Source organism: Antennarius striatus, chromosome 14, assembly GCF_040054535.1.
Source record: "Antennarius striatus isolate MH-2024 chromosome 14, ASM4005453v1, whole genome shotgun sequence".
Taxonomy (NCBI): domain Eukaryota; kingdom Metazoa; phylum Chordata; class Actinopteri; order Lophiiformes; family Antennariidae; genus Antennarius; species Antennarius striatus.
This window is the reverse complement of record NC_090789.1, coordinates 11,218,918-11,241,924: the sequence shown is the minus strand read 5'-3', so window position 1 is coordinate 11,241,924 and position 23,007 is coordinate 11,218,918. Positions and strand designations below refer to the sequence as shown.

Here is a 23,007-nt window from a genome sequence, read left to right as displayed (position 1 = left end):
TGCCAAACAGTAATTGTTGCACTCTAAATGGATACATGATTGTCCCAAATTGATGTCCAAAACATGGAGAAGTGGGCACAAACTGCACTTTCTGTTTTTGGTGTAATGAGGTTTCACTAGCTTGGTGGCTTCATGAAAACTGAGTCATTTTCAGAGTGTGGCTACTAGAACAAACAAACAAAACAAAAAAAACATTGATGGAAACTACAGAAAAGTAAAATTAAGTTTTTGAAACAGCCCAGAATCAAACATGTCTTCTTTTAATTGTTCTTACAGAATGAACCAGGCTCCTACCGCTGGTTTTGAGGAGGATGTGGGTTCCAGAACAACACATCATGTCATGTATCCAGAAAGTGCAATCGACCTGGAAAACTCTACCAGCCTGGTGCTGATCCCCTTCAAGACATTGGACCTGCAGTGGATCATTAGCGCTCTCACCACCGGGACCATTCAACAGTAAATATCTTGTACAGCTGCAACTGCATTGCTGGGCTGTATTATACATTCTGTATAAAAGGTATAACTTGTATTGCCAAACCCACAATTCAGAAATCAGCCTCATTTTTATAATATAGCGGCTTTAAGAAAAACAATAAATACAAACTCTGTTTCTCAATGGCCCAATACTCTATTTTTAATTGCTTTAGGGGGTACACTTGATGTGTCACATCCCCCAATTGGGTATACTTTCTCTGGATTGGAACAACGATTTCAATTTGTCAGACTTCCATATCAAATATAATTATATTAAATTAAGTCTTGCCACAGGAGCTTATATGAAGGTAGAAAACTGCATTAAGGTACAATGGACTGTTTGTTTCTGGCCCACTCTCCTGACTTTGAATACTCAAATATATACTCCTCTATATGCAAAAATGTCAAAACTGTGTGCAAATCTCCTTTCAACACTAAATCTGACAAGTTTGTGCAAGTAAACTGCAAAAGAAAAATTTGAATTCTTTCAAATTGGAATGTTTGAATGTTGAAGGAGATGCTCCCAAGTTTATTCAAAGAGCCTCATCAAACCTTTGACACATTTGTCAATGAATCAGAAAGAAAACAATGATAGTAAGCTAATGTTAATGTGATGGTATCTAAATACCTATATTTACTCAGCTTTCCTCATACAGCTATAAAAACATAAAGGAAGACATTTACGTAGTTAATTGAGATAAATAAAGTAACTAATAATTCAAAGAAAAACATTTAAGTCTATGAAAAACTGCAATTAAGTCCCTGGAATTTTCTTTTGTTTGCAGCACATACCTGCCTGTTATGTCCAGGATAAAGGCAAACAAAGATAAGGTGAGCTTTAAAAAGGTTATATATTTTTATTTGTGTTAACTTTTTTAATTCATCCTTTTATCAATTTAACATGCTTTTATTTCAGCATTGACTTTATGTATCCACTTAAACCTGAAACTTTATTGTGTTTCATTCCAAAACAATAAGGATTAATATTCAATATTAATACATTTAGTTTAATGTATTCTTTATATATGTTGATATCATAAAACTAATAGTGTTTCTGTATATTGAATACTTTTTCTTGAATTATCTTTATTATTATTAGGCTTTTGACTAACTAGCAGAGAGAACCAAAAGGACAACAGGACAGTAGACAGATAAGGAATCAAAGTTTGTATTTATTCAAGCAAGAAGAGCCTGTTTTGTGCCTGTTGTCATTCCAACAGGCAAACAAATCCCACAGGGGCAAGCAAAACTGGAACTGGGTACAGTAATTAGACAGAAAACAGGAATCCTGGAAAGAAGTACTCACACAAACAAGGATCTAGCATCGAACTGAAGGCTGAGCAGAGTGTATGCAGTGATGTCCTCTTTGACAAGGCACTCCAAACCCTGCCCCAGACTTGGTAGGGATTTTTTTCTGAACAACTGCTTTGAGGCCTGCTTAAAACATGGAAAAATCACTTGATTGATGACGTTTGAACCACTCAGGTGGTTCATTCACCATCTGAAACAGTCACGTGGTTTATTCACCAGGTAAAACACTAAGTGCTTCATTCACCAGGTGAACCAGTTTAGTGGTTCGGATCATTGGGCGGGGATCTGAAACACAGGCCGGTCCCAGATGTGTTAAAATGGATGCAACAGCGCGGTGTGCTGCCAATCGCGTCAATACCTTCCTGACTGATTAGATTAGCTTTTGGATTGCTGACGGTTTGCTTTCTAATTGCTTTGCAATGGCACCAACCAGAAAGAGATCTCAAGTCTGAGAAAATTTTGGACTTGTGCCCCAGAACAAAGTGGATTTTAAATTCTAAGAAAGTTATTTTCAAGAAAAAAATAAACCACACACATCTCATTTTTAACTTGCAGGTGAAGTGTTTGCTTTGTTCCCAGCACCTGGCATTCCGTAACAACACGTTGTCAATGATGAGGTGTTACTGAGCCAGACATGAGAATGAAGCCGGTGGTGCTGCTGAGATGAAATTTCGGAATTCTGACTTTTATCTCACAACATAGACCTTTTTTTTTCCAGTGGCCCTAATTCTCCTATGAAACTCACGCACACAAGCACATATTTATATAGTTATTTTAAATACACATGAACATGTACTGTAATCTATATCTCTTATTGAACCCTGCAAGGATCAATGATCATAAATCAATTTCCTATAATATAAGGCTAGATATAGCCAAGCAGGATTAACACAGTAAATTAAATTATATTCGGGTTTTGTTTTTGTTTTTTGTTTGTTTTTTCAGAAAATGTATAGAAGACAGGAAACGTCAAAGAACTGCATTTTGGGCTTGACCATTGTGTGACTGCAGTACAACCATGCTGCCAAAAAGGACGCTCACATTCCCAATGAATGAAGCGTCGAGTAATGAAGTAGTTTTCAACACAATGGTCCCAAAGGGTTTGAAGCCCCATGAGGCCTCATTTGGACATCACTAGATCTAGCATTGAACTGAGGGCTTAGCAGAGTGTATCAAGGAAGGAGGCTCATTGGGAGAAGGGTTACAGGTGACTGAGGAAACACAGGTGAAGCGATTGATTCAGTACAGGGAAGTGAAGAAGGTTCTGAAATAATCAGAGATGTTAATGTAGAAAACACTAAGAATGAATAAGATTAAAAACAATCTGATGTGTTATCAGAAGTCTGTCATTAGTTAAATATTTTTAGGCTATGGTGTGTCTTATTCTAAAGATGTCAGTACTTTTTTCACACATAATTTTTTTTCATTTTGACAAGTGACATATGGTACATTAAGATAGTTTGCCACTGGCTGTTCCTGACACATACCCACTGCCGTTGTGTGATGATTCTTTACTGAAGTGTCATGATGATGATGATGATGATGATGATGATGATGATGATGATGATGATGATGATGATGATGATGACGACGGTGGTTATATGTCAAAGCTACACCAAATAAAAATGAAGTGTGCCAGCTATGCCAGCATCAGCTTTTCGATCTCTGTGCATCTGTGCTTTCAATTGAAGTGTCTGGGACAAAGCTGCTTTCAGTATAAAACATTTTATTAATTTTCTTCCCGATATTTCCTTTCGATACAGTTGGCTAGGTAAAGGAATGTGAGTAATTCAGTGTGTAAAAGGAAAAAACATCTCTTCTGATTCTGCAGGTTTTGATTTACAGTCCCACGTTTTTTAAATATGTCTACGAGTCTTGGCTTGAGGGTCATGGACGATATCCTTCCACTGGCTTCCTCACCTTACTTCTGGCTATTCACATATGTGATGAGGTGAGTTGCATTAAGATGACAACAGCACTGAATCTTCACAGAACTTCTCTGAATTAAAAACAAATGTTCAAAACTAATGTGAAACTTAATCAAAGTATACAAATGGATAAATATAGGAAAGTTGCGTGGATATTTCACTTTGTATATGACACTTTGTACCCCTCCACAGGTCAGTGTGTTTGGATTTGGAGCGGACCGGTATGGAAATTGGCACCACTACTGGGAGGACAACCTTCTGTCTGGAGCTTTTCGACACACGGGAGTCCATGATGGAGATTATGAATATAATGTCACCCTTCTACTGGCAGACAAGCACAAAATCCAGATGTTCAAAGGCAGATGATGGGGACACATTGAGCCATTGCTGAATTTTAAACTCTCATTTATTTTATTTTATTTTATGCTGAGAGAAAAATCCTGTCATTGGTCCCAAAGATATTCTTATATGAACTATTGTGACCTGTCCTTTCTCTTCTTCACTTATACTTGTGTTTATTGATGAAGCAACATATCTGTCTTGGTAACAATCAGAAAGGCAAAGGCAAAATCTGCAATCCATGGGAGATGACGCATAGAAGACAATTTTGTCTATAGACATGCATGGTATAATAATCTAATTATACTATTATATGTATTTTTATGTTCCCTTTCCTGTGAAAGGAAAGCACTGCAGCTATCTGAAGCTGTATGTGTTGACATAAAATATGTGCAGTTGACAGCAGTAGTCAGAAAAGTGCCATATTTGCCTGTGTAGATCCAGGTGGAACTGGGGTGTCGCCTTACATATAGACGTTCCAGATTAATCTAACCCTATTTTTCTGGATTTGCATGTGTCTTCAGCCTACCCCTGCAATGCAAAAACATGCAATATACTGGAGATTGTTTGGTGACAAGGAAGTTTTTCAAAGAAGAGCATATCTTTAGTCTTTACTCTACAGAGATCGAACAATCCCTCATGAGCAAGAACTTGGAGACAGTGGGAGGACGAACTGCTTTTTAACAGGCAGAAACCTCGATCAAATCCAAGATTTGTGGTGGAAGGCACTCAGTTGGTCAAGGGTCACTTTATCTCATCCAAAAGCATTCCCAAAGAGCCTGTTTTACTACAGCCTAACATTTATAGATTACCAAAGTGGATTTATTTAGTTTTGGAAACGTTCACTCAACCCTCACTGAATTAAGGATTGAAATTACATATTTTCAAATTTGATTTAATTTATCTATTAATAATTGGTAAGTTTTTTCATAGAATAGTGCCATAACTCTTTTTGAGCACATCAACCAATCTGCATTTAGTCGAATCTAATTAAGAAAATACGAAGTCATTCACAAGATAAAGTTTTGGACTTTATTTTTGGACTATCCATTGGCCGTGAGTACCTGTACAGGAGATGTGGTCTTATTAGTTACGTGAATCATTCAGCATCAACACAAATTTGACAGAATGGTCTAAAGCACTTGAGGGGTCACACAAACAATTTGTCTAGTTGAAGACTTTGATCATGAGAATTTAAGGGTGCCTAATAAAAATCTATGATGAACTGGACATTGTTGATGTTCATGTGACGTGTATTTATAATGATTAGTGAGTGTTAAGTGCCTTTAATGGAAGTTTTTTATTGTGAATTCACCATAAAACGTGTGCTTTATTTGAATATTTATCATTAGCGTCACTAAATTTCAGGATAATTTATAATATTACTGTTTACATTTTTGAAAATTATTTCCCTGATGAGTGCATTTTTGGATATACCATAGAATAATAAACACCATTTGTGTATCCATGTAGGGTAGCAATCTTTGACTCTATTTGTCCAAGACTGAATATCAACTAAGTGTTTTATGACTTCTACAAACGCAGACTTCAGATGCTACCATTTTCACTAACAAATCTCTGAATCTTTCAGAATCACAGATTGTTCAGGAATCGCAGGCTCGATAGTGATTCTCTGATTGGTAGTGATTTGTTCCATGTGCCTTGAAACATAATGGGACATTTGCTCATCATCTTTATGATCATTACCCTCACCACATGAGAGCAGGCTGAGAAAAAGTGGAATCTTATGAATATATTTTTGAAATGCTTTTTTTTTAAAAATTTGTCAGTTAAGTCTCATTTGTTCTGGAGGGGATACTCCCACCTTGTGGACGAGGACATATACTAGTTTTGACATTGTTTAATTCATCGTGTCTGAAGTGATGGCTTATTATTAAATGACACTTTTCAAAGTCAATTGATTCTTTAATGTTCCCTCATGTAGCTGTCACTCCCATTGTTTCCATCTACTTATACTTTCACTTTATTTTTGACCAACAAATAAACCCTTCAAAGTAGCATCCTGATAACATTTCAGGCTGTATATTCATTGTGTTTTTCCCTGTCCAGTGAACAGGGTCACTGACTTGCGTTGGAGATATGTTAATGACATTTTGCATTATTCAGTTAGTGGACTCCTACAATGGGTTAAAACACAACTGGAGGGTTTTGTTTTGTTTTCGTTTTTTAATGTTTTTTAAAATGTGAAAACGGGCAAGGGGTTTATTAATTATAAAACGAATACATTTAGGATGTTAGTACAGATTTTATGTCGGAAAGCTGTAAATGATGGCAGCCTTATGCAAACTGGTGTGATAAACCAGTCTACAACAATCAACACAATCTGAGTGCTTCACAGGTTTTGTTAAATTAATATAGAGAGATATGACATTACAATGATTCTAGACAAAAAAATAAAATAAAAAAAATAAATCTGTGTGTGTCATGGCAACAACTTTGAATGGATATTTGTGGATTTGTTTTTTAGGTTACAGTTGAAATGAGGTAATCATTTGATTTCTTTTGAAATCAGGATCATATATCGTAAGTAGTGAAATCTGAGTATGATTAGAAATCTTACCTCAGGACAGTAGTTGCTTGCTTTTTTGATCTTTGGATTTTTCTCCTCACCAAGCAAGAAAAGAACCTTTCACTCAATTCTAAGTCATGCTATGCTTAGTCCTTAACAATCTTAAAAGGGGAATATTATTTTCCATAAAATGTTAGAATAATAGTAGACTCTTTTTGTAACTTCTCCTTTACCAGCATATTCTTTCCTTCTCTCTCTCCCTCTCTCTCTCTCTCTCTCTCTCTCTCTCTCTCTCTCTCTCTCTCTCTCCTCTCTCTCTCTCTCTCTCTCTCTCTCCCTCTCTCTCTCTCTCTCTCTCTCTCTCTCTCTCTCTCTCTCTCTCTCTCTCATAATTTAACATTTTGACTTGTGACTGCTGTGGGAGAAACATCCATTTTACCAAATCCTTTCTTATCAATTGACACTGCTCTCATCCACTGTGGACTTCTTCAAGAAGCAAATATAGCAATGGCATGAAAAGCATAGTTATTGAAAGTGGTAGAATGCATCAGATCCAAACTCCCATCTACAGCTCATGCTTCAAACACTTAAATATAACATTTCAGAAGGACCATGTTGGCTCACTGATTGTGTATGAATTTATAATAATGACATGGAAATGCAATTAGGAATAGAAAGCGTTGAAGTATATGATTCTTCTTTACTGCCCCGCTCTACTATATATTTTAAACACTCCAATCAAACACACAAACACTCAGGACTGATCACTGATCAGCTGCCTCAGAGCACAGAATGATGATATTTATGAATACTGAGTTGTGATGACTTACACAGTTCTTTAAAGTCTGCTGAGCTCAACTCTCTCCATTGATTTTTAAGACTGCTCAGTTCTACAATCTTTAGACACCCCATTCACAAAGGGAGTACATTACCATTGGTTTAACTTTAATATCTGCCTTGTGTTACAGCCTTTACTTGAACGTTCTATAAGCTATTAAATGATATATGAGACTTTTTACAGTGTATATGGTTTCCCAGTTCAAAAGAAAAAGGCTGACAGTATGGCTCTTAAATACTGTATTTCATTCCAAGATAAAGTTCTGCCTTTATAACAACACAAATATATTAGACATAGGCATTGAATCATAAAATTGGCCATTTTATGGAACTGTATGAGTCTGATATCCACCAGTGGCCTCTGCAAAAGCCTGACTGCAGTTTAGAAATTAATTATTTTAGTCATCAACGGTATGTCACAACTCGTACATGCTTTTAATGCATTTTTATTTTTAATAAGAATACAGTAATCGTCTCAACTAAAAGCCATTGATTTAATTCACTGGAAAGAAAAAACACAATAAAAAAATTCACATCAGGAAATAGTTGCCAACTGTATTGCATTATCATTGATCCGTTTATTTGTATGCAAGTCTTTCATTGGGTAATTTCTGCTGGCTGACTGTGTGGAGCAATATAAATAATAAATTTGCTCATTGTTTGTGTTGTATAAAATAATAGGCCAATCTATCTATCTATCTATCTATCTATCTATCTATCTATCTATCTATCTATCTATCTATCTATCCATCCATCCATCCATCCATCCATCCATCCATCCATCCATCCATCCATCCATCCATCCATCCATCCATCCATCCATCCATCCATCCGTCTGAATGTGGGCGAGAGACAGGTCAGCGCTTTTATTTGTTTTATCTATTTAATTTGATGATGATGATGATGATGATGATGATGACAATAATAATAATATATTTATATTGAATCGCTAATGGTTCTCTCCAGCTACCAGCACGGAGGTCTCCTTGAACACGTGACGCTGATGGCGCCACCTGCTGTTCATAACGAGGACCTACAGGTGTCGGCTCAAACCGTTGAACAGAAGACTTTAGAGTGAATGTGTCTCTTGTAGCTCAAGTAGATGATACTCCAAAAACGTCCGAATCCACCGTGAAAAGGACTTCTTCTTTTTTTAACTTCTATCGACAGATGAAATAAAAGTAGGCTCGATATCTTCAGCTGTGATGACTGATCACCGAAGTTGTTGTTCCTGTTATAACTTTCTCTTTGGAGTACATATTTTACTTGAGCTTCATCTCTTTTTTTAGGTTTTGGCTGCTCTCCTATCTTCAGAATTATCTAAGCTTATAAAACTTAAAGTAGCATTCAACAGTCCCCCTAAAAACTTCTGAATTATTCTTTTCTAAATGGTCCTGATTTCCAGTTGGCTTTTAAATATTATTTATCCACAGAAACACTAAGAAGAGACAACGCTTAAATGAAAACTCTCCATCAGGAAAAAAAAATTTCAAACACTTCATTGCATGGATTTATTAACTATGCCAACATTTCAGTTCCAATCATTTTGCCAGTCTCTGCACGAATGTTGTGCAAAGGGCAACACGTTCTGGATGCCGTGGAGCTGAATGTGAGAAGGCCCACCTCTGAGGAACGGTGTATTCTGCTGCAGGGGATCAACCCCAACACCAGAACTTAGATGGTAGGGCCGTTTGTGGTGAACATGATGGGCCTGAACTGGACTGACTATACTCTGCAAATAACTGAAGTTCATTTTACACTCATGCCAGAAGAAGGTGAGTTGCAAAAAAAGATGTGAAAGAGCGACTGCTGCAAATAATGAGCCAAACGGGGTCACTTGCTGTATATTCGGTATCAGACTGTAACCTGGCAGTAACTGCCCTGTCCGAGGATTCTGCAAACCATGCATGTAGCTTGATTTGCAGAATCAGACTGGGAATATACAATGTTTTATTGTAGAGAATGGTCTGAGTTCTACAGCCTCTGAGTTTCCCATCTGTGAAGGTGTCAGAGTGAGGAGGGAATATTGATGCAATGACTCTAACACGGATGGAGAATGAAAAGCGTTCTGCAATCCTGGAATTTCTTTCAACACCAATTGAAAGGGAGACAGTCCTTGCTCTGGAGCCAGGTATGCTGAAATATATCCAGATACATTGTCATCAGCTGCTGGCTGACATGGACGACAAGAAGCCGAGGGTTTATGTGGATGAAATGTTTAAGGTGACACAAGTAGAACCTGAGATTGCTTTAAAGATGTTTCTGAAATTCCTTGATGTGACACATTGTTTTAACTTACATTAATGTACCTGATAGATTCAGGTAATACTGCTGCTTGTCAAATAGCAGAAGAGGTTATAAGGAAGGTCTAGTTTCCTCCATAACAATGACTCCTCTATAATAAATGATCCAAGTAGTTTTTTAGGCACAAATCAAAATCAAACTCATGCCATCCGTGCCCTAGCTGGACATCCAATAGATGTCCTGTTAGGGCAAATGAAGCCTCAAAAAGCTTTGCGCTGGAGTGAACCAATTGGATAAAAGGCTTCAAAGCTTTATGAAGCTTTATGCCCATCTCTACTTGATAATTCCACAAGACTTGCTTTGTAAACTATTTCTCAATTCATTACACAAAAAAAAAAACTTTATTTGTCCCCAAGGGGCAATTGAAGGCACATAAAGCTGCTGTATTGGTGCAAAAGACAGGATTGGTGTACAAGAAGGAAATGCAGAGTGCTAAGAGCAAAACCCAGACTCAATACACATAAAACCAACACTATACACAATAAACAGATAAGTACAATATAAACAGGTATGTGCAAAGGGGTAATAAATTTATGAAGACTGATTAATACAATATTGATTGATACATTAATAGTAAGTAAGAAAGGAAACATGTAATTAGTGAGACTGTTTTTTTCTGAATGTCATATTTTAATTTTCTTCTCATTAACTGGTCAAGATGGACGACCACCCATTTAGGGACTTTTTCTCCGCCACTGTCGCTTAGGATCACTCTGGAGGGTTTTTTGGGTTTTGTTGCCTATTGGGATATGACAGGATGGCAGTGCGTGCACACACAGTGGCTTCTCTCTCTCCTGCTAGAGCGGTTCTTTCATGTTTCTACTGCCTGTGGGTCTGAGAAGAAAGTATTATCTGTGTTGTATGTCGTGCATATATAGCACATGTGACAATAAATGTGACTATGACTATCATAAAGTGACAGTACAGTAATACAATATGCAAGTGTGTTTCTATTTCAACTCTGGTCTGTAGGGGGCAGCAAACGCGGCAGTTTAGCTCCTCTACCAAAAAAATAAAACACGAAGAAGACAGGGCCGACTACGACAAAGGAAAATAGCTAGCTTGTGTGGCTACTGGACATTTATCTCAAATAATTAACCCACAAAACATGCCACTTTAAAAGTACATAAATGATAAGGTATTAAATCTACATACTCTGCTCACGTATTGATACAGGTACGGTCGAAATTTTAATTCAAATTTTGCAGAGAGTAGTGTGGGCCTTGTGTCATTCCAGCTAATATGCTAGCAATGCTTTTCAGTGTACCTCATTGCCAGGGAGGGTAGTAATGCTCTAGCAGGACAATTGCTAAGGATTTAAAATACGTTTGGAAGCACTGATTTATAATGGGAATATCTTTAACATTATGTAGTGTTCGTTCTCTGGAAATGTAGCCGCAAGTTGGCACAGGTCTATCTATAGTTTTCTTCTGGAGAAGTAGAACACATGCTTGGCTGTCAGACTATTGTTCATAGATATTTACATGAATATTTCACGTCTCAGATGCTGAGTAATCTCTTTCGAGATGTATGCCGTGTACAGACAAGCACACACTCCCACTGCAGTGGAATTTTCTGTCTACTGCAACTTTATATCAAGCAAGGAGAAGAATTTGGTTGTTGCTGGGACATCTCAACTGTTTGTCTACAGAATTATACATGATGTTGAGGTAAAGATGCAACCCCGCTCTGCTTGTTTTCTATGTGTTGATTTTTGGATTGCCGCCACTTTTTTTCTGATATGTGCATCTTTTCCATCTTTATTTCAGAGTATGTCAAAGACTGACAAAGCCTCAGGTATGTCTCAATGCCATACTAACATTATCCTCAAGAGATTTAAAAACACATAGAGAGTTTGAAAATTAGATCTGTATTGTGCTGCCCATTGACTGTTTTTGATTTATCACTAACGAAAACATGAGCAGCATCATATGTGGCATGACTCCCAAGCTTCTGGGTCATTACATGTGTTTAACGATCGCATGGATTAAGAGGGGAGTTGAGTGTTAAAGATGTGCGTATGGGGAGGTGCTGCTCGGTAGGGGTTGTGGCAGAAATGTGAGCTAGTGAGCTAGTCAGATACGGCGACGCATGGTTGTTTGTATCTATGAATGTTCATAAGTCGGCTGTTCGTATCTTGAGGACTACTTGTAACTTGCTTTCTAAAGACTCAATTTTGAAATAGAGAAAATCATGTTAAATTGAAAATTATCGGCTGCTTTTTAAAACTCTCAATTATATATATTTTACCAGTTACCGCGGAATTGTTTTAAATTAAAATCGTGCATTTTTTGCGACTGAATTACAGATTCCAAATCTCGTAAGGAGAAGCTGGAGCAGGTGGCATCCTTCTCTCTTTTTGGCAATGTCATGTCCATGGCAAGTGTACAGCTTGTAGGAGCCAACAGAGATGCATTACTTCTCAGTTTCAAAGATGCCAAGGTACCCTCGTTGAAGATGGCAAGTTAGCCGCAGATTTTATCGGTGTGAACTTGTTTTCAGACTTTTTTGTCTGCTCTCTCAACAGTTGTCTGTAGTGGAATATGACCCTGGAACACATGACCTCAAGACACTGTCTCTTCATTACTTTGAGGAGCCAGAGCTTAGAGTATGTGAAGTAGAAACAGTAACACACTAAACATGCAGAAATAAGAATAAAAAAACAGTGTACAGTAAATGTCGATATATCAAACTGAATCCTTTTTACATCTTTAGGATGGATTTGTACAAAATGTGCATATTCCGATTGTCCGGGTCGATCCAGAGAATCGATGTGCTGTAATGCTCATTTATGGCACAAAACTTGTGGTGTTGCCATTCAGGAAGGACACACTGACTGATGAGCAAGAGGGTGGAGTTGGAGAAGGGTACGCATACAATCCACTGTACATTCTGCTCAGTTATTCTGCTGTTGCTGGTTTACACTGACACTCAATAGTCGTATAACTCCATCTGACATGAATGGATTGTTTTGCATGTTGTTGTTTTGTATGTACTTGTCTAACAGTGCACACATCTGAATCTCATCTCCAGACCTAAATCCAGCTTCCTACCCAGCTACATAATTGACGTCCGTGAACTAGATGAGAAGTTGCTGAACATCATCGACATGAAATTCCTCCATGGTTACTATGAGCCCACGTTGCTCATCTTGTTTGAGCCCAACCAGACATGGCCTGGGTCAGTCCGCATTAGCAGATGGAACTTTTTTTCTTTTTCTTTTTAACCACACCCTATCTGACTCTATGTTTTAACTTTCTGTTCTGATCACTCTGCCAGGCGTGTGGCTGTGCGTCAGGACACTTGTAGCATCGTTGCAATTTCCCTCAATATAATGCAGAAGGTCCATCCTGTCATCTGGTCTCTCAGTAATCTCCCTTTTGACTGTATGCAGGTCATGGCTGTCCCTAAACCCATTGGTGAGCTCAACAGACACTGTCATTTGTCCCTGCTTATCACTAATATGGTTTTTAAATTTGATTTTTATGAAGATTATTCATTTTAGTGTCCCTGGTGCTGTAGTGCTTTGGTCACAAGTCATATCTTTCTAGGTGGTGTGGTAGTCTTTGCTGTGAATTCATTGCTGTATCTAAACCAGAGTGTTCCACCGTATGGAGTTTCCCTCAATTCTCAGACAAATGGGACCACAGCCTTCCCCCTTCGTATGTTCTGTCATATTAAAATACATATCTGTACTTTTAATCTTATCTTCTACCTATCAGTGGACAATGCTTTTTGATTAAACAGGTGTACAAGATGAAGTCAAGATCACACTGGATTGTTCCCAGTCTGACTTCATTGCCTATGACAAGATGGTCATCTCTTTGAAAGGAGGAGAAATGTGAGTTGTCGTATTCACCTCCAGAATGTAGATGCTTTTGATGTGTGTTTTTACAATTCTTCCCTGACAGCTGTTGTTTTGCAGCTATGTGTTGACCCTCATAACCGACGGCATGAGAAGTGTGCGGGCTTTCCATTTTGACAAAGCTGCTGCCAGTGTCCTCACAACTTGTGTAAGATCAGCCTCTTACCTTTAGCAACTAATAAGATGAGGTCTGCTACAAATGTATTTATGCGAACAAACATGAAAGAGGAAGGAGGGATGATTCTTACACATTTTTAGGGTAATAGTGGCCATAAAAACCCATGAAATTATTACTTTTCACCAAACTACCTGAGCAATAGGGCTTTTGATAATATTAATGAGTAATTGTTCATGATATTGTAATATATTACAAAACTGTCAAGAGGGGGTTGCACAGTATCATATTGAGTTATTTGTGTTTGGAGACTGATAACTTCTCATCTCAAGGATCTAGAATGGATTTTCCACCAATCTGAAATTTCCGGGCTTTTCCCTGTACAGATGGTGACCTTGGAACCTGGTTACCTCTTCCTGGGCTCCCGCCTTGGAAACTCTCTACTACTGAAATACACTGAGAAACTTCAGGAGACACCACCAGAGGAGGGCAAAGAAAAGCAGGACAAAGAGAAGGAGAAAGAAAAAGAGAAAGACAAACAAGTACATTTGTAATTGACTAAAGTGTTATGATTTCTCTTTTTTTGTTGTCGCAAGGTTTTCCTCGAACTGTTCAATGAACTTAAACATGTTTGCTAATTATAGGAAGAACCCCCAAACAAGAAGAAGCGTGTGGAATCTTCCACCAATTGGACGGGTATGTTGACACTTCATTTTTGACGTGTTTCAGAAATTTGTGTGTGATCTACTGATTGGTCTTCCAGCCAACATCTTTGTGTTGACAGATGAGGTAGATGAAATAGAAGTGTATGGAAGTGAAGCGCAGTCAGGCACCCAGCTGGCCACCTACTCATTTGAGGTAACAAACAAAAAACTGAAAAATGTGCTATTTGGGATGAGACTGAAGGACGTTAACTGTGTTTTCGTACAGGTTTGTGACAGCATTCTCAACATCGGACCTTGTGCAAACGCTTCCATGGGCGAACCTGCCTTCTTGTCAGAAGAGGTGACAACTTTATTGTCTCTATAAATTCATTATTGTTAATATTACCCAGCACAATATTTGGAATTGAAGATTCTGACCCAATTTCATCTCAATCACAGTTCCAGAGCAACCCTGAGCCTGACCTGGAGGTGGTAGTGTGCTCTGGCTACGGCAAGAATGGTGCGCTGTCTGTCCTCCAGGTAAAACCTGTCATCGTTATGTGTCATTTCATTGTATGCCTTCTTTGATGGGTGTGTCTGATGTATACTGCTGCACCATCCTAAAACCTGTGGTCGTGAGGACCGTCTGCCACAGGTGCAGAGATGGTGCTACATTGAAGTCTGGGTCTACCAGGGCTGCCTCAGAGATCGACGGAGTAGCCTGTAAACACCCCAGACACAAGCTCAAATTCTCCTAGTCCTTATTACTTTTTGATATTTTACACAAAATCTAAAATGTGTGTTCGTGCACGTGTGCATGCATGTCTGCACATATATATATGTTGGATATAGAATATATGACTCGAAAAAACCTTGAATTGCACTTTCATTTCTTTTCATTCTCTTCTTAGAGAAGTATCCGACCCCAAGTAGTCACAACGTTTGAGTTGCCAGGTTGCCATGACATGTGGACGGTCATCTCGAGCGAAGTCAAGGAAGAAAAGAAAGTACTGTGAATGAATCAGGGTTTCACTATAAGACATGTTCAACATCTGCATCTCTTAAAGGTAAAACATTTTGTTCACAGTCAGACATTTGTCGTTCCTTTCCCAGACTGTAAAAAGCACTGATTCAGAAGACGGGGCAGAGACAGAGAACGGTGAGGATAGTGAGGAAGGCGGGAAGGACAGGGAGGAGAAGGAGAAAGAAGCAGAAGACAAAGCAGAGCCTCCCATGGAGGATGACAAAAAGAAGCATGGCTTTCTCATTCTGAGTAGAGAAGATTCCACCATGGTAAATTGTTAAAACGCATCTTATTAGAAATGAGGTGTGTTGAAAAACAGACATACTGTATACAGTGTGCCCTTGTTCTTTGCCTGCTAAAAATCTGTGATTTGGTGAAGTCGTTTGTTTTTCAAACCAAACCTGTGATTGTCTTTAGATTCTTCAAACTGGTCAGGAGATCATGGAGCTGGACACCAGTGGTTTTGCTACACAGGGACCCACAGTGTTTGCTGGGAACATCGGTGATAACAAGTACATTGTCCAAGTTTCCCCGATGGGTATCCGGCTGCTGGAAGGAGGTGAGAGAATAAGTGATTACAAATCCAGATGATTAGAGAGAACACACACAGGTCAAAAAAAAGATTAAGGAGAATGAATTTGCGAGTATAAAACCTTATCTGAAGCTATTAAAAATAAAAACAAACCAGTTAACTTGTTAATTCATTATGTTTTCAGTCACACAGCTCCACTTTATCCCCGTGGACCTGGGCTCTCCCATAATGCATTGCTCCGTGGCAGACCCTTATGTTATTATCATGACTGTTGAGGGAGTGGTCACCATGTTTGCGCTGAAGACTGACTCCTACATGGGGAAGACGCACCGGCTGGCTCTGCAGAAACCACAGATTTCCACTGTGAGTCAGTCATCAGTGACAAAAGGCGCCCCCTGCTGGACTAATTCAAGTCTTTGTTTTGCACTGCTTTGCTACACACCCTTCTTTAGAAAGAACATTCAGATGATTCACTGAAATGTGCTTGTCTTTCAATAGCAATCACGGGTGATCGCACTGTGTGCATACAGAGACATAAGTGGAATGTTCACGACAGAAAACAAAGTGAACTGCTCTGTCAAAGAGGACATCATCATCAGGAGTCACTCTGAAGCGGAGACCATCATCCAGGACCTCAGGCAAGGAGCTATCTCATCGCTCAAACATGCAACCAATAAACACGTCTTCCTTTTTTTTTTTTTATGGTTTGATGGATGTTTAATGTTTGTGCAGCAATGCTGTTGATGATGAGGAGGAAATGCTCTATGGAGACTCAAACACCAGTGCAGTCCCTTCAAAAGAGGAAATGGGCCATAGCTCCGTGCCGGGGTCTTCAGTGAATGAAGTAATGTCAAACAAGGCAGAGCCCAGCCACTGGTGCATGATCATCAGAGAAAATGGTGTAATGGAGGTATGGGGAGTGTTTAATTTAAAAAAAACAACATTCGTTAGTATATCAGTGATGATTCAATCGTTCACCTTGTTTTTTATTCAAACAGATTTACCAACTTCCTGACTGGCGCTTGGTGTTCCTTGTAAAGAACTTCCCAGTTGGCCAGAGAGTGCTGGTGGACAGTTCGTCTGGACAGTCAGCAACACAAGGAGATGGTAAAAAAGAGGAAGTAACTCGTCAGGGAGACATCCCACATGTCAAAGAGGTGGCTTTAGTTTCACTTGGCTACAATCACAGTAGACCATACTTACTGGTGAGTTTTTACTTCTCTGATGTTATTGATTTATTTGTTTTATGTTTCACTTATACTGCTTTACAAGTATACAGTTATAATGAGAAAATGTTGTCTTTAAGGTCCATGTTGAGCAGGAGCTTCTGATCTATGAAGCATTCCCATATGATCAGCAGCAGCCACAGAACAACCTGAAAGTGCGCTTCAAAAAAGTAAGATCCAAGTCTGATGAAGATGGATTAAATCATGTTTGAATGACTCGAGTCTTCACTGTACTGCTTTACTCCATACAGGTGCCTCACAATATTAACTTCAGAGAAAAAAAATCAAAAATTAAAAAAGATAAGAAGGCAGAGACCGGAATCTCAGAAGAAAGTTCAGGTGTGAAGAGTCGAATTGCTAGATTCAGATATTTTGAGGACATCTCTGGATACTCCGGGGTGAGGAAAAAAATTCATATCACCGTACCAACGTAGATCTGATATTCAGTCACAGACTCTTTGATTAACCAAACCATTCTGATTGCCAGGTGTTCATCTGTGGCCCCTCTCCTCACTGGATGCTGGTCACCTCTCGTGGAGCATTGAGGCTTCATCCCATGAGCATTGATGGCACCATTGAGTCTTTCTCACCCTTCCATAACATCAACTGCCCCAAAGGTTTCCTCTACTTCAACAAACTGGTACACGGACTTATTTTTATTAGTACCCGGTATTATCTTGGATTTCTATTTTCCCAATTTGGTGTACGGAAGCTTTTTAAATCTTACAGGAATTGAAAAAATAAAGCAGATAATTTTAGTAATTATGATTTATCCTAAACAATTTTCATGTCTGTTTGGGTGTTTTCCTCACAGGGCGAGCTGAGGATCAGCGTCCTGCCCACTTACCTGTCATACGATGCCCCTTGGCCAGTCCGAAAAATCCCCCTGAGATGCACCGTCCACTACGTCTCCTATCACGTCGAATCCAAGGCAAGGCTGCTCTCCCTCACTGCAACAGGGGCACCGAAGCAGCAACACGACACAGATTCAAGCTGACACACATTCCCTAGACTCACACACCTCTGCTCTCATAATGCAATGCAAATTAAAAGTGCATTGATCTAGACACTTGGAAAAAGTTTGAGAAGGAAGCTCCCTTGGCCTCAAAGTTTCCTCACTGCGAGAGAAAAAAAATCATTGAGTTTGTGTTTAAAGAGATTGTCTTTGATGTGAAGTGTTTCTATGGTTTTATTTTTTCCTGCTAAGGTGTATGCTGTGTGCACCAGTGTGAAAGAGATCTGCACTCGTATCCCCAGGATGACTGGAGAGGAGAAGGAGTATGAAATCATAGAACGAGGTTGGGCACCACTAATAAAACTGATTTATTTTCATTTCAGCCACGTAGTAGTTAGTTCTATATAACTATTGAACTACTGTTGAATTGAATACAGTTAACAATACCTCCACAAGTTGCACCAGCTATGTCCAACCAGCATTCTGACTTATGTCTCTATTTGAAGCACTTGTCACAGACTGGTGTCAGAGTTATTGGCTGGAATGGTCTATAGTGTCTGGTTCAGTGGTTTCCAAACATTAAAAAAGTTGTGACACAAATTTCTTGCTTTTAATTGACAAAAGACAAATAATCAAGCATTTTCAAAAATTAGAAACTTTAATTGATTTAACCGATAAATATATTGCATTTGTATGAGTTCATTTGAATATTTGTCATCATTTGTCCTCAAGGATTAGTCAGGTTGTTTTTTTTTTTCATTTTAAATTTAGAATTTAAAATTAAAATTGATGTTGTTTTTGTCCCAAATCCTTAATTCCTTATGGTTGTATCTCCCTGCAGATGAACGTTACATTAATCCCCAACAGGAGAAGTTCTCCATTCAGCTCATCTCTCCAGTCAGCTGGGAGGCCATTCCCAATGCACGGTAAAACCTGCCATATCCCTACGAAACAAATCTTTCTGAATGCTTTATTTTATTCTCAAGGCATCAGGCAGAAGTTCACACCAACTGGTAGCAGTTTTCTTGGTTCTAATGTCTGTAAAGATTGTTACAGAACATTAAAATGTGATTTTCGCACTTTGGATCAGAGCTTGATCTGTTTGTTGCTGCTACTATTTCCAAACCTTCGATGCCATCTCCCTTATAAAGGCAGAATGATAAAAGAAAGGGATCTTGACCACTCCTCCATTTTCTTCATCTTGTTGTCCTGCAGCGTTAGCTGCCTCTGGACTATTTAATACCAACTTTTACTGTGATTAGTCATTGTTGAAGTCACCTTAACATTAATGTATGGAATGCATTACTAATTTCTGCCTACTGTCCTTGTTTGGTTTCCCTTTGTTACACCCGCTTCAAAAGCGGTGATGTTTGTGTGTTGAAACGTCTTTTCTCTCGTTCATTAGTACACCAAATATCGTTGCAACAGCTGCAGATAGACAGATGAAACAAAAAACACATAACTTGAGCGGCAAAGGGAATGAAAATGAGATGATGACCTTGACCTTGAGAAAAGTAGGTCAAGGTCAAATTTCAACTTTTGTACACTTAGGAACCGGATAAGATAGAAAGACGAGGGAGAAGGCCAGTGTGAGTAAGACCATAGATCAAAGCTAGTGCACTGATATATGAAAGGGGTTAGAGCACTAGCTTTGATCTATGACCTGTGCAGTGTAGGTCAGGGTAAAATTTGAATTCAGGGGTGTTGAGGGATGTTGCGGTCTCTGACTGCCTTGGTTCTAGTTAATTTTATTACAGACAGCAATAAACATTAAACATTAATAAATAAATATATAAACATTAAAATAAGTAGACCGTTATATGAAATACAACTATACATACTAATATTTGGTCCATCCTTGCTGATATAAGACAGAAAAATAGAAATACCCATTAAATGTATATTTATAAAATTATCTGTCCTCTGTGTTTCCCTAAGGATTGACCTGGAGGAGTGGGAGCATGTGACCTGTATGAAGACGGTGGCGCTGAGGAGTCAGGAGACTGTTTCTGGACTAAAGGGCTATGTTGCAGCAGGGACCTGTCTGATGCAGGGGGAGGAGGTGACCTGCAGGGGCCGGGTGAGGAACACACAGTGATAACAACACGGCAGCTTCTTCATATTTGTGCAAAAAGGTTTTAAAAAAAAATTAGACTTCTGTTGACCGGTACTGTGATTCTTGTGTTCAGATTTTGCTCCTGGATGTGATTGAGGTAGTGCCAGAGCCGGGCCAGCCCCTCACCAAGAACAAGTTCAAGGTGCTATATGAGAAGGAGCAGAAGGGGCCAGTGACGGCTCTTTGCCACTGCAACGGATACCTGGTGTCAGCCATCGGACAGAAGGTCCCATATCCCAGACATGCTGCTAACGCACACATTTTAAATTTTTTTTTATTTTTTAAAATTTTGTATACTGTTTGATCCCTGATGGGAAATTAAGAGCACACTCTACTAATTCAATCAAACGCATTCATATATACAGTATATTGGTATGTACAGACACCTGTAATACACACATATACACACACACACTACCACTGAGCTACTCTCGCCCCACATGAAAAGAATCCGAGATAGGCATGAACATTTAATAGAAATTCAGCCCTATGCTGATAAAGGATCTAATGACAAACTATTGCATAAAATATAGTATGTATAATAATAATGACTGACTACCTTCATGTTCTTGCAGATCTTCCTGTGGGTCCTGAAAGACAACGACCTGACGGGCATGGCCTTCATCGACACGCAGCTCTACATCCACCAGATGTTCAGCATCAAGAATTTAATCCTGGCTGCTGATCTGATGAAGAGCATTTCGCTGCTCCGCTACCAGGAGGCGAGCAAGACTCTGTCACTCGTCAGCAGGGTGAGGAAACATCGTCAGTAGTCATTTACTGGACCATGATTACATATAAGACTTTCTTTTTTTTGATCAATTTCATTTGACCAGTGGCTACAGGGAAACTCCGAGCAGCTCTGACGGCAAGAAATAATTCACGACGTGCATCTTTTTATTGGGTTTCAACTAATTTGTTCATTTTGCAACAGGATGCAAAGCCTTTGGAAGTTTACAGCATCGAATTCATGGTGGATAACAACCAGCTTGGCTTCTTGGGTAAAGTTTATTTTGAAGTTTTTAAGTAAATAAAGCAAAATTAACAAATTGTTCTTATTACATCCCGCTTCAAAGCGGTAATGTGTTGTAATTGTCAGCGTTTGTGTGTTCGTCCATTAGTTCGTTCTTTCGTCTGTCCGTTTGTACATTTGTCCACCAAATATCTTCGCAACCATTGCAGATAGAAAGATGAAACAAAAAGCCGATTACTCGGGCGGCAAAGATGAAAATGAGATGACCTTGACCTTGAGAAAACTAGGTCGAGGACAAATTTTAACTTTTGTACACTCAGAAATTGGACAAGGTAGAAAGACGAGGGAGGGCGGTGTGAGTAAAATCATAGATCAAAGCTAGTGCTTTGACCTACCTATGCACTAGCTTTGATCTGTGGTCAAAGCTAGTGCATAGCTTGACCTACCCTGAAGCTTTGACCCTGACCTAAAGTAGGTCAGGGTCAAAAACATCGCGGGATGTTGCAGTCTGTGACTGCCTTGGTTCTAGTTAATATTTATATTCTTCTCCTTTCAGTGTCTGATCGAGACAAAAACCTTTATGTCTACATGTATTTACCTGAAGGTTTGTGATGATAGAACACACAAGGCAAAATGTAAAGTACCGTAACTCTGCATCAAAGGAACAGCCTGTCATATGACACGTGGTTTGTGTTTTCAGCCAAAGAAAGCTTCGGAGGAATGCGCCTGCTGAGGAGAGCTGACTTCAACGTTGGAGCGAACATAAACACTTTCTGGAGGATGCCGTGCAGAGCGCTAGATGCCAGCAGCAAAAAGGCTCTGACTTGGGACAACAAGCACATCACATGGTTTGGTAAGTTTCCAACGCTCCCATCTCTAGAAGTGGCCTTATTCCTAAAATCAAGATTTGTTAAATCAGGAAAAATCTGGAAAAAAAATAATAAATTTCAACTTTTTGGAAGAAAATGTTTTCAAAAGTCTTTCGGTTTCATAAGTATCTGAATGTGTTTCCAGAAACCAGCAGGTGTATGAAGTCCAAAACTAAAACCTAGACAATTATGAAAGACATAATTACTGACATTACACTAACATACATGTTCAGGTGAAGGCAGCCTTAACTGTTAAACTTCCATCACAAAGATGGATAAATGCTCTCAGTAATAAAATGTTGCACATTTTCACAAAGAATTCTCCATGAAATCTTTAAAATGCTCTGAAAAAGATCATTCAGGCTGTTATATAAGTCCATACTAAACTTGTTTTTCTTTAATTTTGTTCCTGCAGCAACTCTGGATGGAGGAGTTGGTCTGCTCCTGCCCATGCAGGAAAAAACCTACCGCCGTCTGCTGATGTTGCAAAATGCTCTCAACGTCATGCTGCCTCATCATGCCGGTCTCAACCCAAAGGCCTTCAGGTGCGACATTTTCTTGTATTTTTGTCAGTAGGGACGAGGTTCTTAGAGGTTCTCTAGTTAGATTGGAAGATTCATTTTACTCTGTTGTGCATTGGGTTTATCAGGATGATGCACGCTGACAGAAGAACCCTGCAGAACGCTGTGAGAAACATCCTTGATGGAGAACTCCTCAACAAGTACTTGTACCTCAGTACGATGGAGCGCAGTGAGCTAGCCAAGAAGATCGGTACCACACAGGACATTGTAAGTACATCAGCTAAAGGAAGAATGCAGGGATGTTGATCTCACACCACCTTATTTTGTCATTCTTTCATCACCAGATCCTGGATGACCTTTTGGAAATCGACAGAGTAACTGCTCATTTCTGAGAGCCACATTCTCACGTCTAGACCAATCAATGCTTTTATACTGAAAAGAGAA

The 23,007-nt window shown here is 39.0% G+C and overlaps 2 protein-coding genes across 2 annotated transcripts in view; both read left to right on the top strand.

Annotated features, from left to right (window-relative positions):
- Positions 1 to 4,140, top strand: part of LOC137607386 (CMP-N-acetylneuraminate-beta-galactosamide-alpha-2,3-sialyltransferase 1-like) — a 51,590-nt gene extending 47,450 nt beyond the window's left edge. The window contains exons 4-7 of the mRNA XM_068333107.1: positions 277 to 456; positions 1,260 to 1,305; positions 3,617 to 3,736; positions 3,906 to 4,140. Of these exons, the coding sequence (XP_068189208.1) occupies positions 277 to 456; positions 1,260 to 1,305; positions 3,617 to 3,736; positions 3,906 to 4,079 (520 nt within the window). The 3' untranslated portion in view covers positions 4,080 to 4,140. The remainder of the gene's footprint in view (positions 1 to 276; positions 457 to 1,259; positions 1,306 to 3,616; positions 3,737 to 3,905) is intronic.
- Positions 4,141 to 10,743: 6,603 nt separating this feature from the next.
- cpsf1 (cleavage and polyadenylation specific factor 1) lies at positions 10,744 to 22,973 on the top strand. Its single transcript, XM_068332267.1, has 38 exons — positions 10,744 to 10,899; positions 11,228 to 11,393; positions 11,493 to 11,520; positions 12,032 to 12,165; positions 12,251 to 12,331; positions 12,439 to 12,590; positions 12,757 to 12,903; positions 13,003 to 13,142; positions 13,275 to 13,385; positions 13,471 to 13,564; positions 13,649 to 13,736; positions 14,090 to 14,245; positions 14,348 to 14,399; positions 14,488 to 14,561; positions 14,634 to 14,708; positions 14,807 to 14,887; positions 15,259 to 15,354; positions 15,461 to 15,640; positions 15,789 to 15,930; positions 16,088 to 16,266; positions 16,402 to 16,541; positions 16,636 to 16,813; positions 16,902 to 17,108; positions 17,210 to 17,299; positions 17,381 to 17,527; positions 17,617 to 17,769; positions 17,944 to 18,060; positions 18,337 to 18,427; positions 18,926 to 19,010; positions 20,023 to 20,164; positions 20,274 to 20,426; positions 20,776 to 20,952; positions 21,135 to 21,201; positions 21,730 to 21,777; positions 21,874 to 22,026; positions 22,458 to 22,587; positions 22,692 to 22,830; positions 22,908 to 22,973. The coding sequence occupies exons 2-38, from the start codon at positions 11,250 to 11,252 to the stop codon at positions 22,953 to 22,955; spliced, it is 4,419 nt and encodes a 1,472-aa protein (XP_068188368.1). The 5' UTR covers positions 10,744 to 10,899; positions 11,228 to 11,249; the 3' UTR covers positions 22,956 to 22,973.
- Positions 22,974 to 23,007: the final 34 nt, after the last annotated feature.

Bases quoted from the DNA above. Each gene is read 5' to 3' on its own strand.
- cpsf1 (XM_068332267.1), top strand. From the start codon at position 11,250: ATGTATGCCGTGTACAGACAAGCACACACTCCCACTGCAGTGGAATTT. The intron at 13,143-13,274 runs GTGAGCTCAACA...ATATCTTTCTAG, and splicing joins GGCTGTCCCTAAACCCATTG to GTGGTGTGGTAGTCTTTGCT. The intron at 20,953-21,134 runs GTGAGGAAACAT...ATTTTGCAACAG, and splicing joins CTCTGTCACTCGTCAGCAGG to GATGCAAAGCCTTTGGAAGT.